This window comes from Melitaea cinxia, chromosome 9 (genome assembly GCF_905220565.1).
Source record: "Melitaea cinxia chromosome 9, ilMelCinx1.1, whole genome shotgun sequence".
NCBI classification, from domain to species: domain Eukaryota; kingdom Metazoa; phylum Arthropoda; class Insecta; order Lepidoptera; family Nymphalidae; genus Melitaea; species Melitaea cinxia.
In genome coordinates, this window is record NC_059402.1 from 8,852,359 (window position 1) to 8,873,974 (window position 21,616).

Below are 21,616 nucleotides of genomic sequence, written 5' to 3' on the forward strand. Positions count from 1 at the left end.
CAAAGAAAGTTAAATTACAAATAATCCTTCCGTATACAAACTTTTTTTATCAACTTTATCTATTGAATTATACTTAATATACTCGTATGATAGTAATTTATATTAAAATTTTATTTGAGCAACAATCGAATATAGTTCTAATTTAGAGAATACATTTCGTATTTCAGAGTAGCGTCGGTTGTCGTTCGGCAAGCGGCGCGGGCGGCGCGGTGACGGTCGCGGGCGCGAGCGCGTGCGCGGCGCGCATGGCGAGCGCGGGCGCGCAGTTCCGCGGCGGCACGCAGCAGTGGTCGGCGGCCTACACGCCGCAGCCCTGCCGCTACCCGCCGCCGCAGCCGCAGCCCTACGCGGCGGCGCCGAGCCCCTACGCGCAACACCAGGTACACATTTTTAAAAACGTCTATAGTAACCGTACACAAGTCTGCGTTACAATATTAAGTAGCAATATATCAGGATTAAAATATATCAGCCGTAAAATGCTTTATTTTTAGAATATGTATAGTAGCCGTACCAACTTTGCCTTACAAATATATTAGCAATAAGATGCTTTAAGCAACTTCACTCAGATGCTTTCTATACAGTTTAGTTATGCTTTCAGGAAGTAAATTAATCAAAGTTGTATTTCATAGTAAGTTAAAGAGTTAATAAACTTATTGTTAAGAGTTTTAGGATTCATTTTCCTCAATTCATAAGCTATTAACAAAATATGACTTTTTATACATATGTACCTAAAATAACCACTTACTAGTGCATACCTACATTCTATGTAAACTTTGTTACTACAATTGCTGATATTTCAAGCAGCTATCAGCTCAAATTTTCTTTGTTTTAATATTAATAAATGACTTATACGGTTAATAATATAAAAAACTAGACTGATTCATCTTTTGTTACAGATATAAAGTTAAATTTTAGATATATAAGCCTTATAATTTTGATTTTGACAACATAAACGGCCTTAATAAAAATTATGTCATTGAATTATTATGTGTAGTAGTAAATTACATTGCTTATTACATTTTAATGACGGATCTGTAAATTAATATATTTTTGATGTCTATAACAACTAAGTGACATTCATTGACGACGCGTTGGCGCAGTGGTTACAACACCTGGCTATTGCTATAGCATTCTTAACATTCGCAGATTCCATCTCCGCACATTAAATATTTTTATACATGCTATGTTTGTTGTGATTTGGAAACTAATAATTATATCTATATATGCTTCTGGACCCTCGACACAGGATTCACATCCTACTTGAAGCCGTCGAGTGTGAAGCGTTTATTAATTATAGACGACAACGTGTTAATAAGAATCGATAAGATCTCCCTCACATCTAAATTTTAAATTATCTCAAGAATTTAACACAATGAGTCGCATTTTATGCATACTTGCATTCAATCACAGTGTTTGCATTCTACACAAACACCTTTTTAGTCACTCGTGTTACTCATTAATTTGTGAAATGTATGCTCGACAGGAAAGCTTCTCTGTGGTTTCGCTTAGCGTCCTATCAATCTCTATATTCCCACGATACATAGTGGAAAGTGGGAGCTTAACTAATAAACTATGCGAATAGCTATAAGTTAATTTATAGCCAACCACAATTAATGTCAAACTCGGCGTGAACTCCACTGTCCGGTATTATTATGCAATATATCAAAACGTTAACAAATACATTTATCCTGGGACTAGGATTTGACTATTTATTCATTAGAGTAACGATAGAGACTATCTTGATAAACGGTAGTCTATTGCAGTATAAAACATTTCGAAAATATGCTTGATTTGTGTAAATCGGATGATAAGTAAGCAAATATAAAAAAAAAAATCTTCAAATAAAATTAAAACTTAGTAGACGAATATCTGTTTCGCTCGAGTTGGTGTTTATGGTTACCGCAGAGGAGTCTTTTAATCGTTGCGTGATATCCTGCCTACATACCTTCTTGAATATTTAAAGTGCCTATTTGGGCATTCTAAAACAAAAAATCATATTAAATAATGACCCGAATAGATCCTCATATATATATAAAAAAAAGAAACAAACGAACTCTATAACTTTTCGGTATTCATAGTTTCATACAGATAATCCACTAGGTTTGAGGATGTGTACTAAGACAGGCTAAATGATTTATTCATTTATACTTATAAACAATTTACTGCAAGGCGTTGTATCTTGAAGTGAAATTCGAAATTACTTTAATTTAGTCAGACTTGGAGCAAGTAATTAAGAGGGAAGTTCTCTCCATCAATTCGGCTAACCGCGTCTGCTGAACCCTCATACAAAACATAAACATTAACAATATAACGTGATTAATGTTCGTCGGAGCACTTAATGTCTGTATCATGATTTGCATAAAACTAGTTAATGCACAAGTTAGACTTAATAATAAAGTCCACACAGCAACACTAAGTGTCACCGGAACTCATTCGATGGAAGCGTGAGACTTCGAATATTGAGAACGTACCATCGTTACTTACATTTCAATATAGTCTAAAAAGGTTTAATAAAAACAGAGTAAAAGTATGTTTAATAAAATATATTAAGTGATTAAAAAATAACACTTTATTAAAAATATTATACTTTTTAAATTATTATTATTTTGTTTTTCAAACGAATATGTTAATTTGTTCTCCTAAGATCTTTTCAAAGCACGCGTAATTAAACTATAGTTTTTTAATTTTAATCCAGCTATCTTTAATCCCAATGTTAGAGTTTATAAGATCTTAAGAACGGATTTTTACACCTATTACGATTTTTTTTGTATAAAAAATATTCTACCCATTTATAGAGCTTTTTTATACAGCTAGCTTTTTTCAAATGGGTCAAAACTGTTTTATGGTCAATTCACTGATCTTCAGCTATATCGTAACTAAATGTCGATCTAGCTCCACTTTTTCCAAAAATATCGTCACGTTTATTCCCAAATGGGCGACCATAGCAAAATGCATATTTGACATCAAAATTTCCTGACTGAAAACGTGTAAATCAATTTTGTGCTACTCTTAGTGACACTGCTTTAGGCCCATAAACGTCACAAATATTTTTCGCGGCTTGAGTCACATTTTTCCCTTTATTTAAGTAAAACTTTAAAATGTACCGAATTTCTTCGTTGCATTCACCCATTTTGGCGGTACTGAAATAAATGAAAAGTGGCGGTAAACTGTTTTTTACTTTTTCATTTAATTTTTAAAATGTCACCTTTTCATGGTATCAAAACCAGGCAATTACAAACAATATAACCAAAAAGATTTTATTGCAACTTTTTACTCGAAAATACGAAAAGACTCCAACCTATTTACATATTATATTTGAAGCTCAGATTTGAAGTATGTAATTATTATTACAAATGGATTTTTGACACTCGCATCTTTGTAATGCATTGAAATATGTTGGTTGATGCACATCTACGAATCTCATTATTTCGCTTAGAATTTATAAACTTCTCTTAAATTTAAAAGTTAAATATTAATTTCTACGTAACTTTATAGTACATTGTGCGTAAAATCATTTGGTAACATGAAAATATTGTAGTAAAAAAGACAACAGTTCAACGTGTTCTAGAACATAAAAACATTCACGTTTATAAAATTTAAGTAAAAAATAAATATATAACAGAAATAAAAAATATCAAATTTTCATATCTCATAAGAGTAACACGCTGAAGCTCCTTATTTACACAACCCCATTCGGGTTAAGTGGAAATGAGAAGGCAACAAGCGTTATTACTGGCTACTTCAGTACACGGTTCTGATGGGCAATCCCCTATAAACGGTAATGCTAGGCTACGGACCGTGAATGCTTTTACAGAGTGTGAATAAAATACGAAAAAATCAGAATTATACTGATACGGGAATCTAATTTAATTTTTAAAACGTCATTTCAACCATTATTTTTCAGTATGGAAAATATAAAATCTAAAGATTTTTTTTAATTCGAAAATTTAAGACTTTTCTAAGGAAATGAAAAGGCTTCTGTAAATGTAGTAACGTTCATGTTCGTCTAGAAAGAAGTCCAACAACAAATTGACTTTTACTTTGTTTATGTATTTGTTTGGACACAACTGATATAGCACCAAAATATTAAAAATAAAACCTTGACACGTGTTCATATTTCAACTGAGAGACGAATAAATAAAGTATAAAGAGATAAATAACGAGACGTAAAGGTCGAACAGAAGGGGAACCGTACATCACTAGTGATTAAAATACTCGGGTTTCGAGCTTTCGTTAACGTATATCTGTGGTGAGTAATTACAGTACATTGATCATTGTCACAGTGCATCGAACGATTTGAGCGGCGAGACAGACCTGACAGGCGCTCCGCCCTCGCCGAGTTTACGAACCAACGCCGACATAAACCAGATGTCGCACACGAACAGTATTCCACTGCACCCCTTCCTCCCCTTCGCAAGAATCTCGTAAAAGGAATTTCTCGCATCCTTATCGCTTTCTGAAATAAAATGTAGCGCCCCGCATCGTACGTGTTTTATTACGAACCGTCTCCTTCAGGATTTATCTCTTGGCCGAGCGTCGCTGAACTCTTTTTAGCGTTCCGCGCTATAGTGCTTAATCCGGAAGTAACACTGCGTTTTATTATAGTGCACGAAAGACCTCTATGACTTTTATTAGAACTTATTCAAGGATTAGTTTATTTGTATTTATATACCTATATGTCGCTATTAGGGAAAAAACACCAATACAATAAATTAAAAGTATGCGGTACATAAAAAAGTTTATTTTTTGTAATACTGTGTTTTGTACAAATCATATAAACCTTTTCACTTTACTGTACTGTTTAATTAAAACTTTAATTAAAAACAAAGAATTTTTGCGAAAAAAAAAAACAACTGTTAGTCATTAAATATTACAAAAATTATGCTAAGCTAAAAGAATTATAATACGATTATGCTTTAAATATGTAGAGTACATATTTTTTCAACTTATATTAAAGTCTTATCATGTATAAATAGAATTTACTTCGAATAACACCGTCGCCCCCGCAATTCTTCATTAACAATGTTATCACGATATAATACATAGGCTCAGGAAACATCTTTCAAAGTTTTTTTTATCATTTTCCGTCTCTCACGTAGCAGCCTTAGCAAACTTATTCAATACTCTCCATTTATTGCCGTAAACTTTTGATGAAAGAATCATATATAAGTAACAAATAAGCGATAACTTATAACTGCTATCTATTAAACAGGAACACCAACTAAAACTATTTTATAGTAAGTCGTGAAATTTGTTCCGGCGATAGCATGATTGTATTACAGCGATAAAATTTGTCTTACAATAATCTTAAATCTTCCTCAATACTCGTATAGTTACAATGCTCCTCCGAAACGGCTGGACCGATTTTTATGAAATTTTGTGTGCATATCGGATAGGTCTGAAAATCGGCCAACATCTATTTTTCATATCCCTAAGTTATAAGGGATTAGGGGGATTAAGAGCATATATGGCAAAACAACGTTTGTGGGGTCAGCTAGTAACTATATATAACAGTAATTCCCTCGGAAGGTTTTAAATCCATCAATTTAAAATGTTTGTTTCTTTTGGTTTTTGTGTCGGTCTGTTCATCGGCTCTATGCTACAACTTCAGTATACAGTAAACACTCGCTTTTTAACCGTTTAAACGCTTGAGATAGTTTATTTATAGTATACCGACTTAGAGCTGAGTTAATTTTACAACCAGGACGATTTCAAACTACTTTTAAAGTAATGTTTTTGTATTAAGAATGACAATACTCAGGATTGATTTTATAACTTAGATTGTGAGATGTGACTCTTAATAATTATTAACAGTATCTGGAAAAAAAAGTGAAACCCATATTATATTCATATATTAACTCCATAACCTGCATTAGTAGCATATATTTTTTACAATTTATTAATTACAATACCAGCAATGAGTAACTACTAAACAAATAAGAATATTACTCGCGTTCTTAAATAAATGGACTGAATTATTTTAAAGCAATTGCCCAACTAGGAATTTGATTAGGCCGGATAGTTTTAATAGTGGTTAAGTATCTGTGACCACCTGAGTAATAGCTACTATATGTCAACCGTCAGAACTGTTACAACGTGCAGCTTGTTAGATTCATCGTGCCCTCTCCCGAACGTGACTACCTCAAATGGATAATACGTTTTTGGTAAAAGGGATCAAAGTTTTTTTTTTCATAAAATGATGAGACGTGTTCACAATGACATACCTAATCCGTATTAAAGAAACGAAAAAAATCTTTAGCAGATAACGTATCGGTATTTTTTGAGAGATCGACAGTTAAATAATGCATTAGCTGTTCGCGTCACATTTATCGAATCATTTATTCCATATATATCGAATTATATAGATATCGAATCATTGTCCGTCATTTGTTGGTATTATATATCCAACCACACAGTCAGCGTTCCGCAGGGATTTATTTCTATTTACGAAAAAATTTTGTAGTTATACGAGTATGAATGAAATTATAAAAAAAATCGACGATTTGACGATCGAATGAATTCTAATTTTTTTTATCATCTCATAAATTTTATTTTTAACCGGCTTCCAAAAATGAGGAGATTCTCAATTCAATTGCTTTTTTTATGTATGTTACCTCAGACCTTTTGACTGGGTGGACCGATTTCGATGATTTTTTTTTAATCGAAAGGTGTTGCTTGTCATGACTGGCCCCATTTAAATTTGAAATTTGACGAGAACATTTCTAGCTATCTAATAATGCGTATTTACTTGACTATTTTTTCGTCAACCTACATTGTATTATACCGCACAACTTTTCACTGGGTTTACCGATTTTGAGGATTCTTTCTTTAAACGAAAGCTAATGCTTGTCATGTCTCATTTAGATCTGATTACTACTTATCTTAATTGTCGATGTAATTGAAGTCTGTTTTTTTTTTTTTGTTTAAGACAACTCAATTATTGCGTTGTATAATTTAAATCTATTTTTATATTTTATTGAGTAATCCCGTAACAAGCTCTTACGAGTTTGTTGACTGGTAAATTACAGTTTATTTTAGTACAATGAGGCGGGGTTTTATGCCATATGTGCAACCCTCCGAACTATGAGTGAAAATATAAATAGGCAAGGCTTTCTGATATCTGTCATTCAAAGAATTAGATTGATTTCTGCCATGACGAATGCTAAAGTCCATTCTCCCTCTTAAGGTGACCCTCGTCCCTCGAGTGCGGTAATTTTTTCTCATTTGTAGTTTTTCAAGATAGTTTCTAGATAATTCAATGTGACAATTTGCTAATGTGTTTAAAATATATATTTATTCATTGAACGTTATAATTTTACGTAAGGCTAATATTCTTCAAAATATGTTTCATATTCTAGATTAGGGTTGGATCCGATTTTACCAAAATGGTTTTTGTGGGATAAAGAGTTGATTCTCTTAAATTATCATAATATCCGAAGGATCCTCGCCAGCTGTCGATATTTATATTCTTACGTCGAGTAACTTATGCATGTTTCGCGTTCAAAATTTTGTTATTTCCTTTTTGTGTTCATTGTGGTAAGGTAGGTATTATTATAATATGATGCGTTATTTATTTATATATTTGATTCATAAATACCTACATTAATTAATTTATCTATATACCTTTTTATTTACTATTAGAACCGTACCGCTTTTAGGAGGATCGTGTTAGGCTTTATGTCAATGATAAACAAATCTTGCGTTCCATGCATTGTTCTTATGGGCGTTTTTTTTACATTAGCTAGAGACCACTTAGAAATTGTTTTCCAAGTGCCACATAGATTATGCCAGTAACAACTCCCGTTATAAATAATTTTTATTAATGTCTTAGTACATATAAGTTACTCCATAAGTGAATTAAACATTTTTGTAAGTAAATAAAGAGTTCTATGTAAAGAAGTCAGAAATAAAACGTATAAGATTCAAATATTAGAAACATTTATAATGACAAATAAAGTGCATTGTATAGACACACAAATAGCTTCGTACAAGGCTCGTAATAGTCAACGCAGAATAGATTTACCGATACTCCGATTGATTCAACGATAAAACAAATGGAGCGCTCAATTTAAATAGATTGAATGGGATTTATGTTTCACTTCGTCAAGCTTCCTGTAAATAGCGGGCCGTTCCTGTCTGTGTTTATTCAACAAAATTTCATGGAACTCGTTAAAAACGGCTGTTTCGCACTGATTCCGTTTTCCTAATTAAATTGGAACGAAATGGTCAATTTTGAGCACAGATATGAACGACGGATTTAATGCAGCGTGGTCGCGTGACGGCCATGTGACGTCGCGCACCACACGCACGCGCTGCGCTATCGAGCCAGGCCAACTGTTGAGTCCGGTCTCCCCATCCTCCCCGACTCGCGTGACGTCATCGCCTCCGCTTTCAATGTGTTCATAATAAATGTTGTAAAGTGCATAATTGGAATCCTGATAAAAATATCCCGTTGAAACTATTATTAAATATTAAGTTCAATATGGAAATAAAATATACGCAAGACTGAACGACTTCACAGTTAATAAAATTATATCTACCTATATAATTTGTATTTATAGATCTTAATTTTGTAATACCGTTTCCGAATATATCTTACGATTCCACTAATTATTTACAACAATAAAATATATTAACTATAATTTTATTTACATCAAACCTTAAGTGATTATCAGTTAGCCGTACTGCTTATATGTAGGTATACGTGCTAGAATGGTATCAGTGTATCTCGTTGTTTAAAGGCGGATTTATATTGTGTATATTGTGTCACATCAGAACAGAATCGGTATCATACATTTTATATGACAATATTTACATTTATGTGTTGTGTCATGTCGTGATGGCATCTGATGTGTCGCATCAGAACCGATCCCGATTCACGTCAGATAAGCGGGTTGCGGGGGTTGCTAAAACGGCGCCATCACGACACGTCAGATTAATGTGAACAGTGATGTGTTATGAAGCATCAGCGTCGCTTGTTTATTTACGTGATTTGTAAATATAGTTTATTAATAATAGTTTATTTGGCACTTAAAAATGGATGACTTAATTGAAATTGTACGACAATATAATGTTATTTATAATATAAAATATAAGCAATATAATATATTTATATACTTATAATATTTGTCTATTGATTGGATGAATCCAAAATCTCCTTCACTTTCTTCATTTTTTTCAAAGAGTTGCAAGCATTAAAAATTGAATGTCTTTTTCAAAATCTGAATCAGAATCCGATGACTCATAGAAGAACATTTCAAACGTTTGACCTTTTCTAGAGCTGCGGCTGTATTGATTCAAAATATCGTTCTGATGCGTCAGAACACGACATAATAATGTAAACACTAGCCATCACGTCATGACACGACACGACACGACAGTCAAATATAAATCCACCTTAAGGGTACCTCTGTCTAATTGAACCTTGCATACTACATTAGTACATTAGACACGGAGACAATCATAACAATTAATGATCATAAGATTATACTGAGTTTCTTGCAAGTATCTCTTTCTAAGTAACTTGGCATCATAACATTTAAACAATACAGTTAAGATAAAATATTAAATTCGTTTTTTTTTCACAAATCAACTTATACATCATTAGCAGACATTTGATATTCTGTATTGTAACATGTATGTACAATGTCCTACTAATAATATGTACAATAAAAGACTCCTATGAACCACAAGGGCTGATCCGTCACGCGACTTTACTGTGAATAGACAGACATACAAGTCTCCTTACAATATTGACACTGAGCAAGAGCTGAAATTTAAAGGAAATTATGCACTTGAAAACTAGGTGATGATAGCCTGTATTTTAACTTGAAGCTGTGTGTGTTCCATTCACGTGCTCTTTCCACTGGTTCATCTCGGCCCATTTGATATTTTCCGTGAAATTTCTTCACTATTACCGTAATATTCGTAAAAAAAATCGTCAATCGCTTATGGTCTATTCCTAATAACGAGATTAGCGATTTTGCCTACAATAGATAGAATTTCGACGAAAGGTACTATTCCTTTTGACGACCAATTATAGAAGCAGGTTGTAATCTATTATGTCTAGCTTTTCTCATTCTATTAATTGAGAGCATCACCATTTTGTTTTACTGGACAGTGAACTATAATTATAATTGTACAATTTTTAGCACACTAGGTTTCATGGAATAATGATACACACGCGCGTACATGTAATACCTATAGTTTTAAAAAGATCCATTCATTTCACCCAGTATCTTAATTCCATACGCAAATTCACTTAAACTCGTGAATTAGTCTTCATTTCCCAACATTCTCCCTAAGTAAACGGTGATAAAACCCTTCAAGAGAGCCAAGAGCTCTTCTACGAGCCTTGTTGCAAGCCCTAGCTATATCCTAGCACCCCACACTTAAAAATACACTACAGACTCCTGACTACAATGGCTCTCAAATTTTAACTTCTTTTTTTTTAATAGCTCGTAAACAGGCTTAAAGTAAAATGAGCTAAAGGTGAGAAAGTCTAACACAAATTGTTACTGCAGACGGTTTAGTAACGTAACAAATGCACAAAATACAACCTAATAGGCTATTGTATTTTTAATCTTCAACTTGATCAGTGACAATCAAAAATGAAACTATCACAATTCTTTTGAACGATATTTAAATTCAAATATTCAATTTCCAATCGTATTTCGAGGTAGACGAGCAGAGATTTTTATTTCCATTTAACTTACTATTGTGCTCTTGACATCTATTTGAATTATATGTAACCGCATATTAATGACGAATAAAAGATATAAAACATTTGTATATATATACCTAAGTACAATTAAAATTATTTTTACATCTCCTATTTTTCTTTAAAAAGCAAATAATAATTTTGTACTGTTTTGTATCCATACTCTTCCCGGTACTTTTTCCTAAATTAATGTTGTTTAAAGTTGCCTGGCAGAGATCGCTACAAGCGATAAAGCAGCTTTTGCATATTTATACGTAATATATATTTGTATTTATTTTTAAATTCTATATTTTATTTGTGTAATAAAGTTATAAGAAATATATTTACGTATCTTATAACACGTATAGGTAATATTGAAATAAGATAAGGATTTTGCTTGCCAATAAATTAATATAAGTTATTTGAGTTTACACTGCAAGACCACGGTACGAGGGAATTCTCGTTAAATACTTTTCAAAGATTTATCCTTATAAGCCGCGGCGTAATATATTAAGGATTTCTGAGAAGACGCGCTTACCAATATTTTTTGAATGTGTCCCATCAAAACTTTGCGAAGTAATGATTGGTTGTGTCGTCGTCACTCCTTTCGTCTGCACATTAATGGCACACGAAAAGCAAATGACTATTATGCAGATTATAGTATAGTAGATATTAAAATGATCTAGTCGAAAATTACTCATAAATAAACACCAACACTGAGTTGACCAAGTGTGTGGCATGATTCATCTAAAACATAAAACCTTTAAGCACTTAATACAGTCAAATTGTCACAATTACAGGTGAATAAATAACGTGAGAATTATCTATACAAATAAATAAAATTACAGTGTCTGTTTTTAATATTGAAAAAAACACACGGTACACGGTACATATCCAAAATAACATTTTTTACAATTTTTGTCTGTCTGTCTCTGTCGGGGGCACAGATAGTATATTATATATGATTATGTATCAGATATACTATGTGTAGTCAAAAAAGCTACTTGATATTATTATATAACTAGCTGACCTGGCAAACTTCGTATCGCCTTATTTTTTTCTTAAATATAACAATTACATATATCAAAACAAAATATACCCTATCTTTCAAGTTGGATCAAACTGCACACGGTGTGCAAATTTGATTAAAATCGGTTAAGTAGTTTAAGAGTTCATCGCGGACAAACATTGTGACACGAGATTTATATATATTATATATAACAAATGAAATACATAAGTTGATTCATATTAAATAATTATAAATACGGAAATCAGTGTTTTCAAATATTTTTCTGGTACACAAGGAACATATCGAAGTCACGAACAATACATCGTGTATCTACTACAAATTCGCTTACATGGGTTATCGCTCCGTGTCTCTTCGTATAAACGACACCACATTTTATGGGTTTAATATGTTAACTTAATGCAAATATCTACAACATGTAGAAATGTACCTCCATAGATACTAATGGTGCGAATAAATTTTCTGTTACAATGTACGTTTCACAGTTAACCCGTTTAGCTGCGATCGATCGTGACTTCTGGAGGAAACTCATGCGAGATATTTAAATTATAGTGCATGTTTTCTTTACATTTACTTTCTAGTATTTTATACAACGCTTTAGTGCAAATTTATTTCGCCTTATCTTCGATTCGATTTTTTTTATAATTTCCTTTTGTTGTTTTAATAGCATAAATGTTTTGTTAGCATCAATTATATATTAAAATTTATTAGTAAAACAAGTAGATGCACAGTTAATTTGAGTACCGCAGTATTTCCTGCACTGTGGTTAGAATGCCGACTAGTTAACCTCATGTAACTGTTTCCCCGTAAATGAGTGTGGCTCGACCACGTGCAATCCATACCGTAATCCGTTGACTTCTCCTGACTTGGTCTGTCCGACGTACGAGTCGATTAAGGACGCGTGCTTGGAATCGACATGCGTTCATTACCCGTCCCTATTCATTACCAGCGAACTAAATAACTAACGACTTGATCCTCTACACGTTTCTAACGAAGCAATCATTTGCGATAAAAATCGACAATACTCTTTGTATTCTTTATTAAAAAAAAGTCGGTACTATTGGTAAAGTCATCATCATTCGTTTTAAACATTATACGTCATATTTATAATTTCAAAAATAAGTCAATAAATATCACATTCTGGGACACACGACGTAAAACGTAATGTAGACTTTATTTTTGCAGTTCACGAGTACAACCATGACGGGCGGCTGCGGAGCAACGGGCTCTCGGGTGCCTACAGCGGCGTCGCCGGCTAACACGGCGTCGAGTTCCTCGTCCAATTCGGCTGGCGGGACCCGCTCCACTAGCCTTAGCACGGCGCCCCCGCCTCCCGCCTCGTCCGCATCCACGACTGGTGCTTCCGGCGAGCAACTCAGCCGCACCAACCTGTACATTCGCGGTCTCAGCCAAAACACCACCGATAAGGACCTCGTTCAAATGTGCCAAATGTAAGTCAAAATTTAAATTTTAAGTACTCGCTAAGAGTAAAATTAAGTAAAATTTTTAAATTATCCTATTTTAATTGTTAAATCCTTCAATTTCAGGTATGGCAACATTATTTCAACAAAAGCAATATTGGATAAAAATACGAATAAATGTAAAGGTAATCAACATTCATATGCATTCCTTCTTCTTACACTATCATAGATATCCTTCTATACCACGACATTACTTCTGATATTTAACTGAGCATAGCTTTCACGTATGTATTGTTTTATCTTAGAATTATGTATTTATCTATTGAGATATTCGTACATATTCCATAGGGAGTAATAATTTTGTAACTGAATTTATATTAATATTTTCTAGAATACCATATACCTTCATTAAACTAATTCATCTATGGTGAGAATTTTTCCAATTTATGCACGAACACTAGTTTCAGTCTAAGCATTACTTATGATATATTCTTGTTTAAGATTACTTATTTATCATGTATCGATGTATTTAGTTCATCATTATTAAACAACATCACCATATCGCACTTCGGCACGGACGAGATTAAATTCTGATGTTTTTTTTTTTTGTTTTTATAAGAAACGCACGTACCTATTTCACAGTGTTGTTCTTTTCTCACCTCTCATTGCTCAAATTCAAAGTAAGCTAAATTCATTAGAATAACATTAAATTTTTTCCTCTAACTAGTTGTTGTAAATTGTAATTGTTTCAATTAGACATCCTTTTATATGAAGCATGAATCACCGGTTTCATGGACGTATTTCATTTTACCCATTTCCACCTATACTATACACGCATATTATTTTTATTTTCGCAGGTTACGGTTTTGTAGATTTTGAAACAATCGCATCAGCGGAGGCTGCTGTTAAAGGATTACAAGCCAAAGGTGTTCAGGCCCAGATGGCTAAAGTGGGTATCTGGTTCCTGCGTAGACTGAACCGTGTACGTTGTGCATGCAAGTAATACTATTATGACTAACCGCCTGCTCCCTATCCGCTCATCCAATATCACGACACTTGTCGAAAATTGTCGATTAATTATCAACCATACAGAGTAATTAAAATTTGTACCAAATAACCTATATATTTTTTATACGGCTTCCCATTTTATTCATATCAATAACAAAAGACATATTTAATACGAACTCACATAAATATTAAAAATAAGATAATAAAGAAAATAAAGAACTTATTTTACATCTGTTTAAAAATAAATTGGGCTTAGAAGAAAAAACTCATAAAATAAGAAAGTTTTTATTATGATTTCAATTTTAATGATATCCTTCGTCGGTAATGGATTATCGTGTCCCAAAGAACCTCTCAAGTCCAGTCCTTTAATCCGCCTACCCTTACTTATAGCTTTAGTATTTACCCCATTTACTATTAAACAAATGCTATAATATCTAAATATTTTAAAGCCGTGTTGTTTTATAAATATACTGTAATTGTTTTGCTAGATTTGAATTACCTTTGCATATAGTAGCAACAATGTCCTGTTTCGTATTTGGAAATCAATATATTTAGATACCGTGTAAGTCACATATTGACTCTAGATGTTTGGATCCTGTTTAGCTTGACGTAGGACCAGAGTTCAGATCATTGACATTAAACGGGCGTTAATAATATCACAGGAGTTGATTTAAAAAGTATATAATCATTCATTTATCAGTTTAATTTGGGGATCATCACGTGATAATATGGTATCGACATATTCTCAAAGAGAACCGTGTGACATTAACGTGTTGTAAGTATTTACAAACCCTTTAAATGGTACGCAGATTCAGCGCAAATATAACGCTTACTTACTTCAAACATTGTTTCATCCTGTTAATTCTATACTATTATCGTTTGCTTCAGCGTTATAACAATGTATTTCGCTACTGGGCTCTGGGTATTTCTATGCTTTCAATATTAAATTAGTGTGTATGCGACTATAACAAGCTTCATAAACTCTATGCTGATGTATATGCCCATGTCGTTGATAACACCTACATAATAATAATAATATAGCATATTAGATCCAATCCGCTGATTTACGTCACAGCTGGCTTAAGTGTCTAGATAATCTACGCTAGCTTCAAGCTAATATCAATTTACTCTGAAGTAACCTTGGATTTCTGAGGATTTACTAACTAAACGTGAAAGAATATTAGATTCATAGTATTTTCTAGAAAAATTACTCTTTTAAAATTTTATTACGTACAACTTTTTAAAAGATTTTTTTCCATTATATTCATATTTAAATGATTTTATATAGATTATAAATTGACATTAAATTAAAAGTAGCAGCTGTATAAAACTAATAATTAAAAAAAAAAGATTCTTAATCCAAGAATAGGTAATCACGGTGCCAGTCATTTGGAACATTTGCTTGAATATGTTTCGTGCGTTTTACAGCAACAGGAACAAGACCCCACCAACCTCTACATGGCTAACTTGCCACCGCACTTTAAGGAAAACGATGTGGACCAACTTTTGGCTAAGTTTGGTCAAGTGGTGTCTACGCGGATTCTTAGAGATACCCATGGTCATAGCAAAGGAGTTGGCTTTGCAAGAATGGAGTCTAGAGAAAAATGCGAGCAGATTATCCAAGTGAGACATACATATGTAGATGTTTTAATAAAATAAAAACTTACAACACCAATACTTATACCGTAACGTTTACAAGATATTTTTATATAGTTAAAAATGTTTTTCTTTTACAGATGTTTAATGGAAACCCAATACCAGGCGCTAAAGAGCCTTTGCTAGTAAAGTTTGCTGATGGTGGCAATAAGAAAAAGGCTTTATACAATAAGCAAAATGATAATGGCGGCCGAGCATGGCGAGACAATAACGAATCAATCACTCAGGTATAAAAATAGAATTTTATTTCCCATTTATTGTATTGTTTTTCACCACAGATAGCTTTCGACAAATTATTATCTACATTTAAGCTAATGATTTCGAAACTAAAAAAAAGTACCAAATTTTGAATCCGAGAATAGGTCAATCTTGTAACCGGTAAACAGTCACACACTCGCAATCTTGAAATTTCATTGAGGTAATAGGACACTACAGAAAAATCCTGCTTAAAATTTAGAGTAGCCCGACTAGGGACATACTCTTAATCTTACAGAAGATCAGAGCTAAATAACACTGCTCTCAAGGAGTGTTGTGTTCCTGTGGTGAGTAAAGTAGCCAGTGCTCCTGGGGATGGTCGTGGGTAGGGTCGGCAACGCATTTGTACTGCTTCTGATGTTGCAAAAACCTTTAAGCCATGGTAATCGCCTATAGTGTTGATAGATGGATGAATGGAATTGCTTATCACCAGGTAAGCCGTACGCTTGTTAGCTGATCTAGTTTTATAAGAAAATAAATCTTTAAGAGTCGACCATTAATCATCTCATCCTTGTGATATTTCGTGATTGTTAGGGGCTGTGATGAGAAATCATGTGTATTTAACAACCACATATCCTTGACGTCTGTCTTGAATTTGTATCACAATGCTTAATTATCCAAAATTTTATCAGAATGTATCTGTATTGAGAGATAATATTCTGAAAATTTCAATATACTTTGCACAAAAAAACAGACGTGATTTGTGGATATTGAAGGGGGGATAGTCTACAACCATACCACAAACGTACAAAAAAAGTAAGTTAATAGACGACTACTAAGCTACTGTTAAAAGTAGCTTGACTAGCTTTCGACAAATTTTACTTGCCTTCTTAATATCGGACGTATTCATGGACTATGAGAAAGCCTGTCGAGACCTGGGCTGTCCTGGGTTCTCTGGAACTTGGACAAACGAAAATTATGTTTAACAACCAAGTCATATCGATCCCGATATCGGGCGATGATACCCTTCTCGAAGTTGTTCGGGATTATGTTTACCTAGGCCATACCATCCAACTAGGCAGCAATAACTTGAGAAGAAGGTCGATAGGAGAATTTGGTTGAACTGGGTGGCGTCTGGAAGGCTTCGTCGAGTCTTCACTTCGAAGATTCCGCAATGCTTAAAAACAAAAGCCTTCGAGCAATGCGCCTGAAACGAGCATTTCCTGCCTGTTTTAATATACGGAGCCGAGACGTGGACACTGACGAAGGGACTGGCCCAAAAGTTTAAAGTCGCTTAATGTGCAATGGAACGGGCTATGCTTGGGATCTCTATCAAAGATAGGATCAGCAATAAGACTATCCGCGAGAGAACGAAAGTAACCGACATAACCCTTAGAATTAGCAAGTTAAAGTGGCAGTGGGCTGGTCACCTGTGTCGCTGGCCGCTGGAGCAGATGTGTCCTGAAGTGAAGACCGCATGTTGGCAAACGCAGTGTGGGATGCCCTCCAGCCCGCTGGACTGACGATCAACGTAAGATTGCCTGAGGCGCCTTGGTGAGGATTGCGGAAAACTGAGATGTCTGGCGTGAACATGGAATGCCTATGTCCAGCAGGGGACTACGATAGGCTGAACTGACTGTTTGCTGACACGAGCTTGGGGAAGTGTATACCTATGTTATACTCGAAATCTTTAAACGTCGATCTTGTTGCAGGCGATGAGCGTAACCGGTGTGTACGCAAGCGGAGCTGGCGCGGGCGGGGAATGTGCGAGCGTGTACCGCGGCGGCGTGTACGGTGTGGCGGCCTTCCACCCGCAGCTGCACCACCACCACGCCGCGCACCCGGCCGCCTGGCTGGCGCCCTACGCCGCGCTCATCCCGCCCGCGCACCCCGCGCACCACGCGCCGCACGCGCCGCACGCGCCGCACCCCGCGCACATACCCATCGACACTGTGCCTAGCCAATACGTTAGTTGCCTATCTTATATGCATATATTCTATCAAATATACATAATTATATTGACGGCGAGCCGTGACGTTGACGTGTAAATTAAATTATTATTCTATATTATTTATAAAAAAATTGACTTCTCTGAATAAAACCATCTTGTGGAAGTAGCGTCAATCAGCCTTACCGGTTTTGAAATTAGCCGGATAAACTGAGTGTCAATAGAGAAACTAAAAAAAAGACTGACTGACTGAAGTATTATATTATGAAATCAGTCAGTCAAAATGATATAATTATTAGGCATTTCAATTTTCTTTACATGTACAAATATAATAAACACAAATATACAAATATTTAATATAGCGAATGAACCAATAAATAATATAATATTCCGGCCGCATTACATGAACAAATGAAAATCAGTCAGCACAAACAAAAAAACAAACGACTGAAGGTTTTCTCTGTTTTCCAGGTAAACTGGGACAGCTTAAGGCCGGAAAATGAGTTATACGTGAGTGTTAAAACACACCAATAAGATCGCGCAAACCGCTTAACGCAATTTAAACTGAGCTGTTCAATCGCTTGTTTCGTACTATATGGATTGAAATGAAGACGAACGTTTTGTTTTTCAGTACTTCACATCGCACCCGTACCAGTACTTCACGGGGCCGACTCCACCCATCATCCAGATGCCGATGGAGAGCGAGCACGCGTCGACCGCGGCGTCACCCGACGAGGCCTACCAGCCGTACCCGCCCCCAAAGTAGACCATAAGCCATGCTTCAACAATTCATACTGTACACGAGCCAAAAAATCAAAGCAACTGTGACTTTTACAATGTTAATTTGTTTTAGTTTTAATTTGCGGCCGTTATAGACTTCATCGAAAGCTACGCTATTTTTGACACGACGTCTCGTGTCGTAAGCGCTCGTAGTTGATAAGCCCAATTTTTCTTGGCACTATTGCCTCGATTATTTATGTTTTCTGGTAGGCTTCTTTAAGACCCCCTTGGCTTTACGCAGGACATGCGATTCGCTGTGATGTTTTGATGAGGTCTTTTGACGGTTCGAGGAGAGGAATTTGATATATAGATATAGCTTCAATTTTAAATGTGTTTTTACATTATAATTTTATTATTGTTTTATGAAAATTTTAATGTAAGATTTTAGGGGCAGGCTTTCAACATGTTGACACGATTATTTAAGATAGTTAGGTATTTATTTTAGCATAGTTTAATTTGATTGAATTTTAAAAAATTTAAACTTATTCTCGAAAAGAAAATTTTATTATTTTTTTAACATAAAAGTAATATATAATCTTGCAGAATAATTTAAAATGATATTGAACAAACTATGTGCAATCCGGATTATTAATACCTATATTATACAATGAGTAGATTTTATAATTTCTTTGTAACGAAATCATGATTTTCCTGGTTTATAATGGTAGTAGGAGGAAAGCATTATCTGCGCGGTTTAGCGTAAGGAAGAGAACAGAAAAGGTCATATCATATGGAAAAAAATTTATATTCTACCAAATTGTAAAGTATGAAGGAACGACTTATATGTTATGATAAAAAAAGGTTTATCGTTTAGACGTCGTGCAAATGATTATTCCGAAGATTAAAAATCTTTCGAGAAATTTGTATTTTTAAAATACAAAAAAGATATCGCGATATAACAAGAAAGAGGCCGTAACAGCTATTATGTATATTAACTTCTTGCTAAGACATTAAATAGATGGCATAGGTATTTTTGACCACCACGTGGGACGAAGGTCGTGATTATTATATGTATTTGTTTAAAATGTGTTTGGCATGGTGCTTTAGTCGTTTTATTTGGAAATGATACTATACATATAAACTATACAGTATTATCTACATTATTCATTCATACTGGTGCAGTCTTCCAAGAATCGCAAGTACCTATTTTTAAAGCATTTTTTAACAATCTATCGGTTCATAATTTCGTTTAAATATTGTAACAAATTCGAGCGTCGGTATATCTATGCCACACATGGCGCTTTTAAGGTTATAGCATACATCAAATATAAATCATCTCATTTCACTCATCCTGAGATAACCACTGCTCGCTGCTCACCATTGTTGTACGCGTTTCTGTCGCAAATGTCACTTCCGTTTAAAAAAGGAATTTAGAAATGTATTTTCGTAATGAAGATTTTTATTTTTATCTCAATTCATAATAAATAGAAACGTCGTTGCCAAACCCAACTACAGACTGAATTTATGTATACCGTAACCTCCAGATAGTTATTTCTTGATCCATGTTTTGATTCATACTCAAATAGTGTCCTGGGGAACGAACGCAATAGTGGTGTTAACCGTACGAGTGCGATAGCCGAGCAGTCGGCGGCGGCGCGGCGCTGATGATATGATACTATGGCAACATTAGCAATAAGCAGTTGTATGTAAAGTCTATTTATACATTTTACGAGTCTATACAAATTTTTGTACGTTAAAACTCATGTTTGAAATACGTGAATAATGAAGTGATCCTTTTTTGAGAATCATGTACTGAATCAACTGTAGTTGTTATTTTTAGGCGGTCGGCACATTCCACTAGAAAACATCAAATAAAAATTCCACGATTGATTTCCACATTATAAATTGTGACGGATTCGAAATCCAACGTATAAACGCCGTTTTGGCGTAAACGAGCACACATTTTGTACCATCACGTAGGTTTTGGGTACACTTTATGACTTTATATAAAATTTGATATTTTTATATTGAATATATATAAATTATACATGAATATGTATACATGTATATACATTGTTGATGGGTACGAGTAAAAGCCTACTATATCGCAACTGTTTAATTCTATTTTGGCACGTCAAGAATTTCATCAGAACCAAAGTATACAAATCATTAAAATCGAGTAAGAAGTAGGGAAATATTTATACAACCCAGGGACTGAAGACTAGTTAAATGTTTGATATATTAACTGTATTTTAACTGACGATTAAGCGATATCTTCTTTATTCAAAACCTGTGAACAGACTTATATTAAAACAATACAGGAACTGAATTAGATGGCGAGACAGGTTTTGAATGAACGACGTAGACTTTGAACGAATTAGTAGATTTGTTATTTGTTTCAATAATTTTCAGGAATAGACTGAGATCAAATAGTCGTCGAAAAAAAATTATAAAGTAGTTTTTGAAAATTAGTAACAACACAATAGATTTTTTAATTCTTACCATTAGTATACCTACGATCTACCTACGTGTCTAATTTTTCATAGAACACAATTCAACAAAATCGTCTTTGTCTTGGAAAAGGGGATCTATAAAGTAATTATTACTATAATATATTAACGGACATTTCATCCTTTCAAAAAGTAGATTGGAACAAAGTAAATACCTAATACAGAATAAAATTTTCTTATGGGAGTTAATCTAACTAAAATTACTGTAACTTAACAATGGACAGAGCATGTAGGAACTCCACAGATCAGATTTATACTCGTATAATTTCTGGTCAAGCCAAATATTTTGAACTGACTAATACCGCCTTAATTCTTGTAATTCTTGAAAAATATGACTACTGAAGTGCGATGTAGGTAAATGTTACAGATGTCGCAGGTGTGGTACTTAGATAAGTAAATCGGTCGTTTAGTGTTCGTGTACACTGTGGCTTC

At 34.1% G+C, this 21,616-nt stretch overlaps 1 protein-coding gene across 1 annotated transcript; it reads left to right on the plus strand.

Annotated features, from left to right (window-relative positions):
* Positions 1 to 345: 345 nt before the first annotated feature.
* Positions 346 to 19,229, plus strand: LOC123656399 (protein alan shepard). Its single transcript, XM_045592089.1, has 9 exons — positions 346 to 380; positions 12,897 to 13,177; positions 13,274 to 13,332; positions 14,005 to 14,129; positions 15,584 to 15,778; positions 15,892 to 16,038; positions 17,719 to 17,973; positions 18,426 to 18,464; positions 18,586 to 19,229. Exons 2-9 carry the CDS (start codon positions 12,927 to 12,929, stop codon positions 18,718 to 18,720), a joined length of 1,206 nt encoding a protein of 401 aa, XP_045448045.1. The 5' UTR covers positions 346 to 380; positions 12,897 to 12,926; the 3' UTR covers positions 18,721 to 19,229.
* Positions 19,230 to 21,616: the final 2,387 nt, after the last annotated feature.

Coding starts and splice junctions, on each gene's coding strand:
- LOC123656399 (XM_045592089.1), top strand. CDS start 12,927: ATGACGGGCGGCTGCGGAGCAACGGGCTCTCGGGTGCCTACAGCGGCG. Junction 17,974..18,425: donor ACACTGTGCCTAGCCAATAC/GTTAGTTGCCTA, acceptor TCTGTTTTCCAG/GTAAACTGGGACAGCTTAAG. Junction 18,465..18,585: donor GGCCGGAAAATGAGTTATAC/GTGAGTGTTAAA, acceptor TTTGTTTTTCAG/TACTTCACATCGCACCCGTA.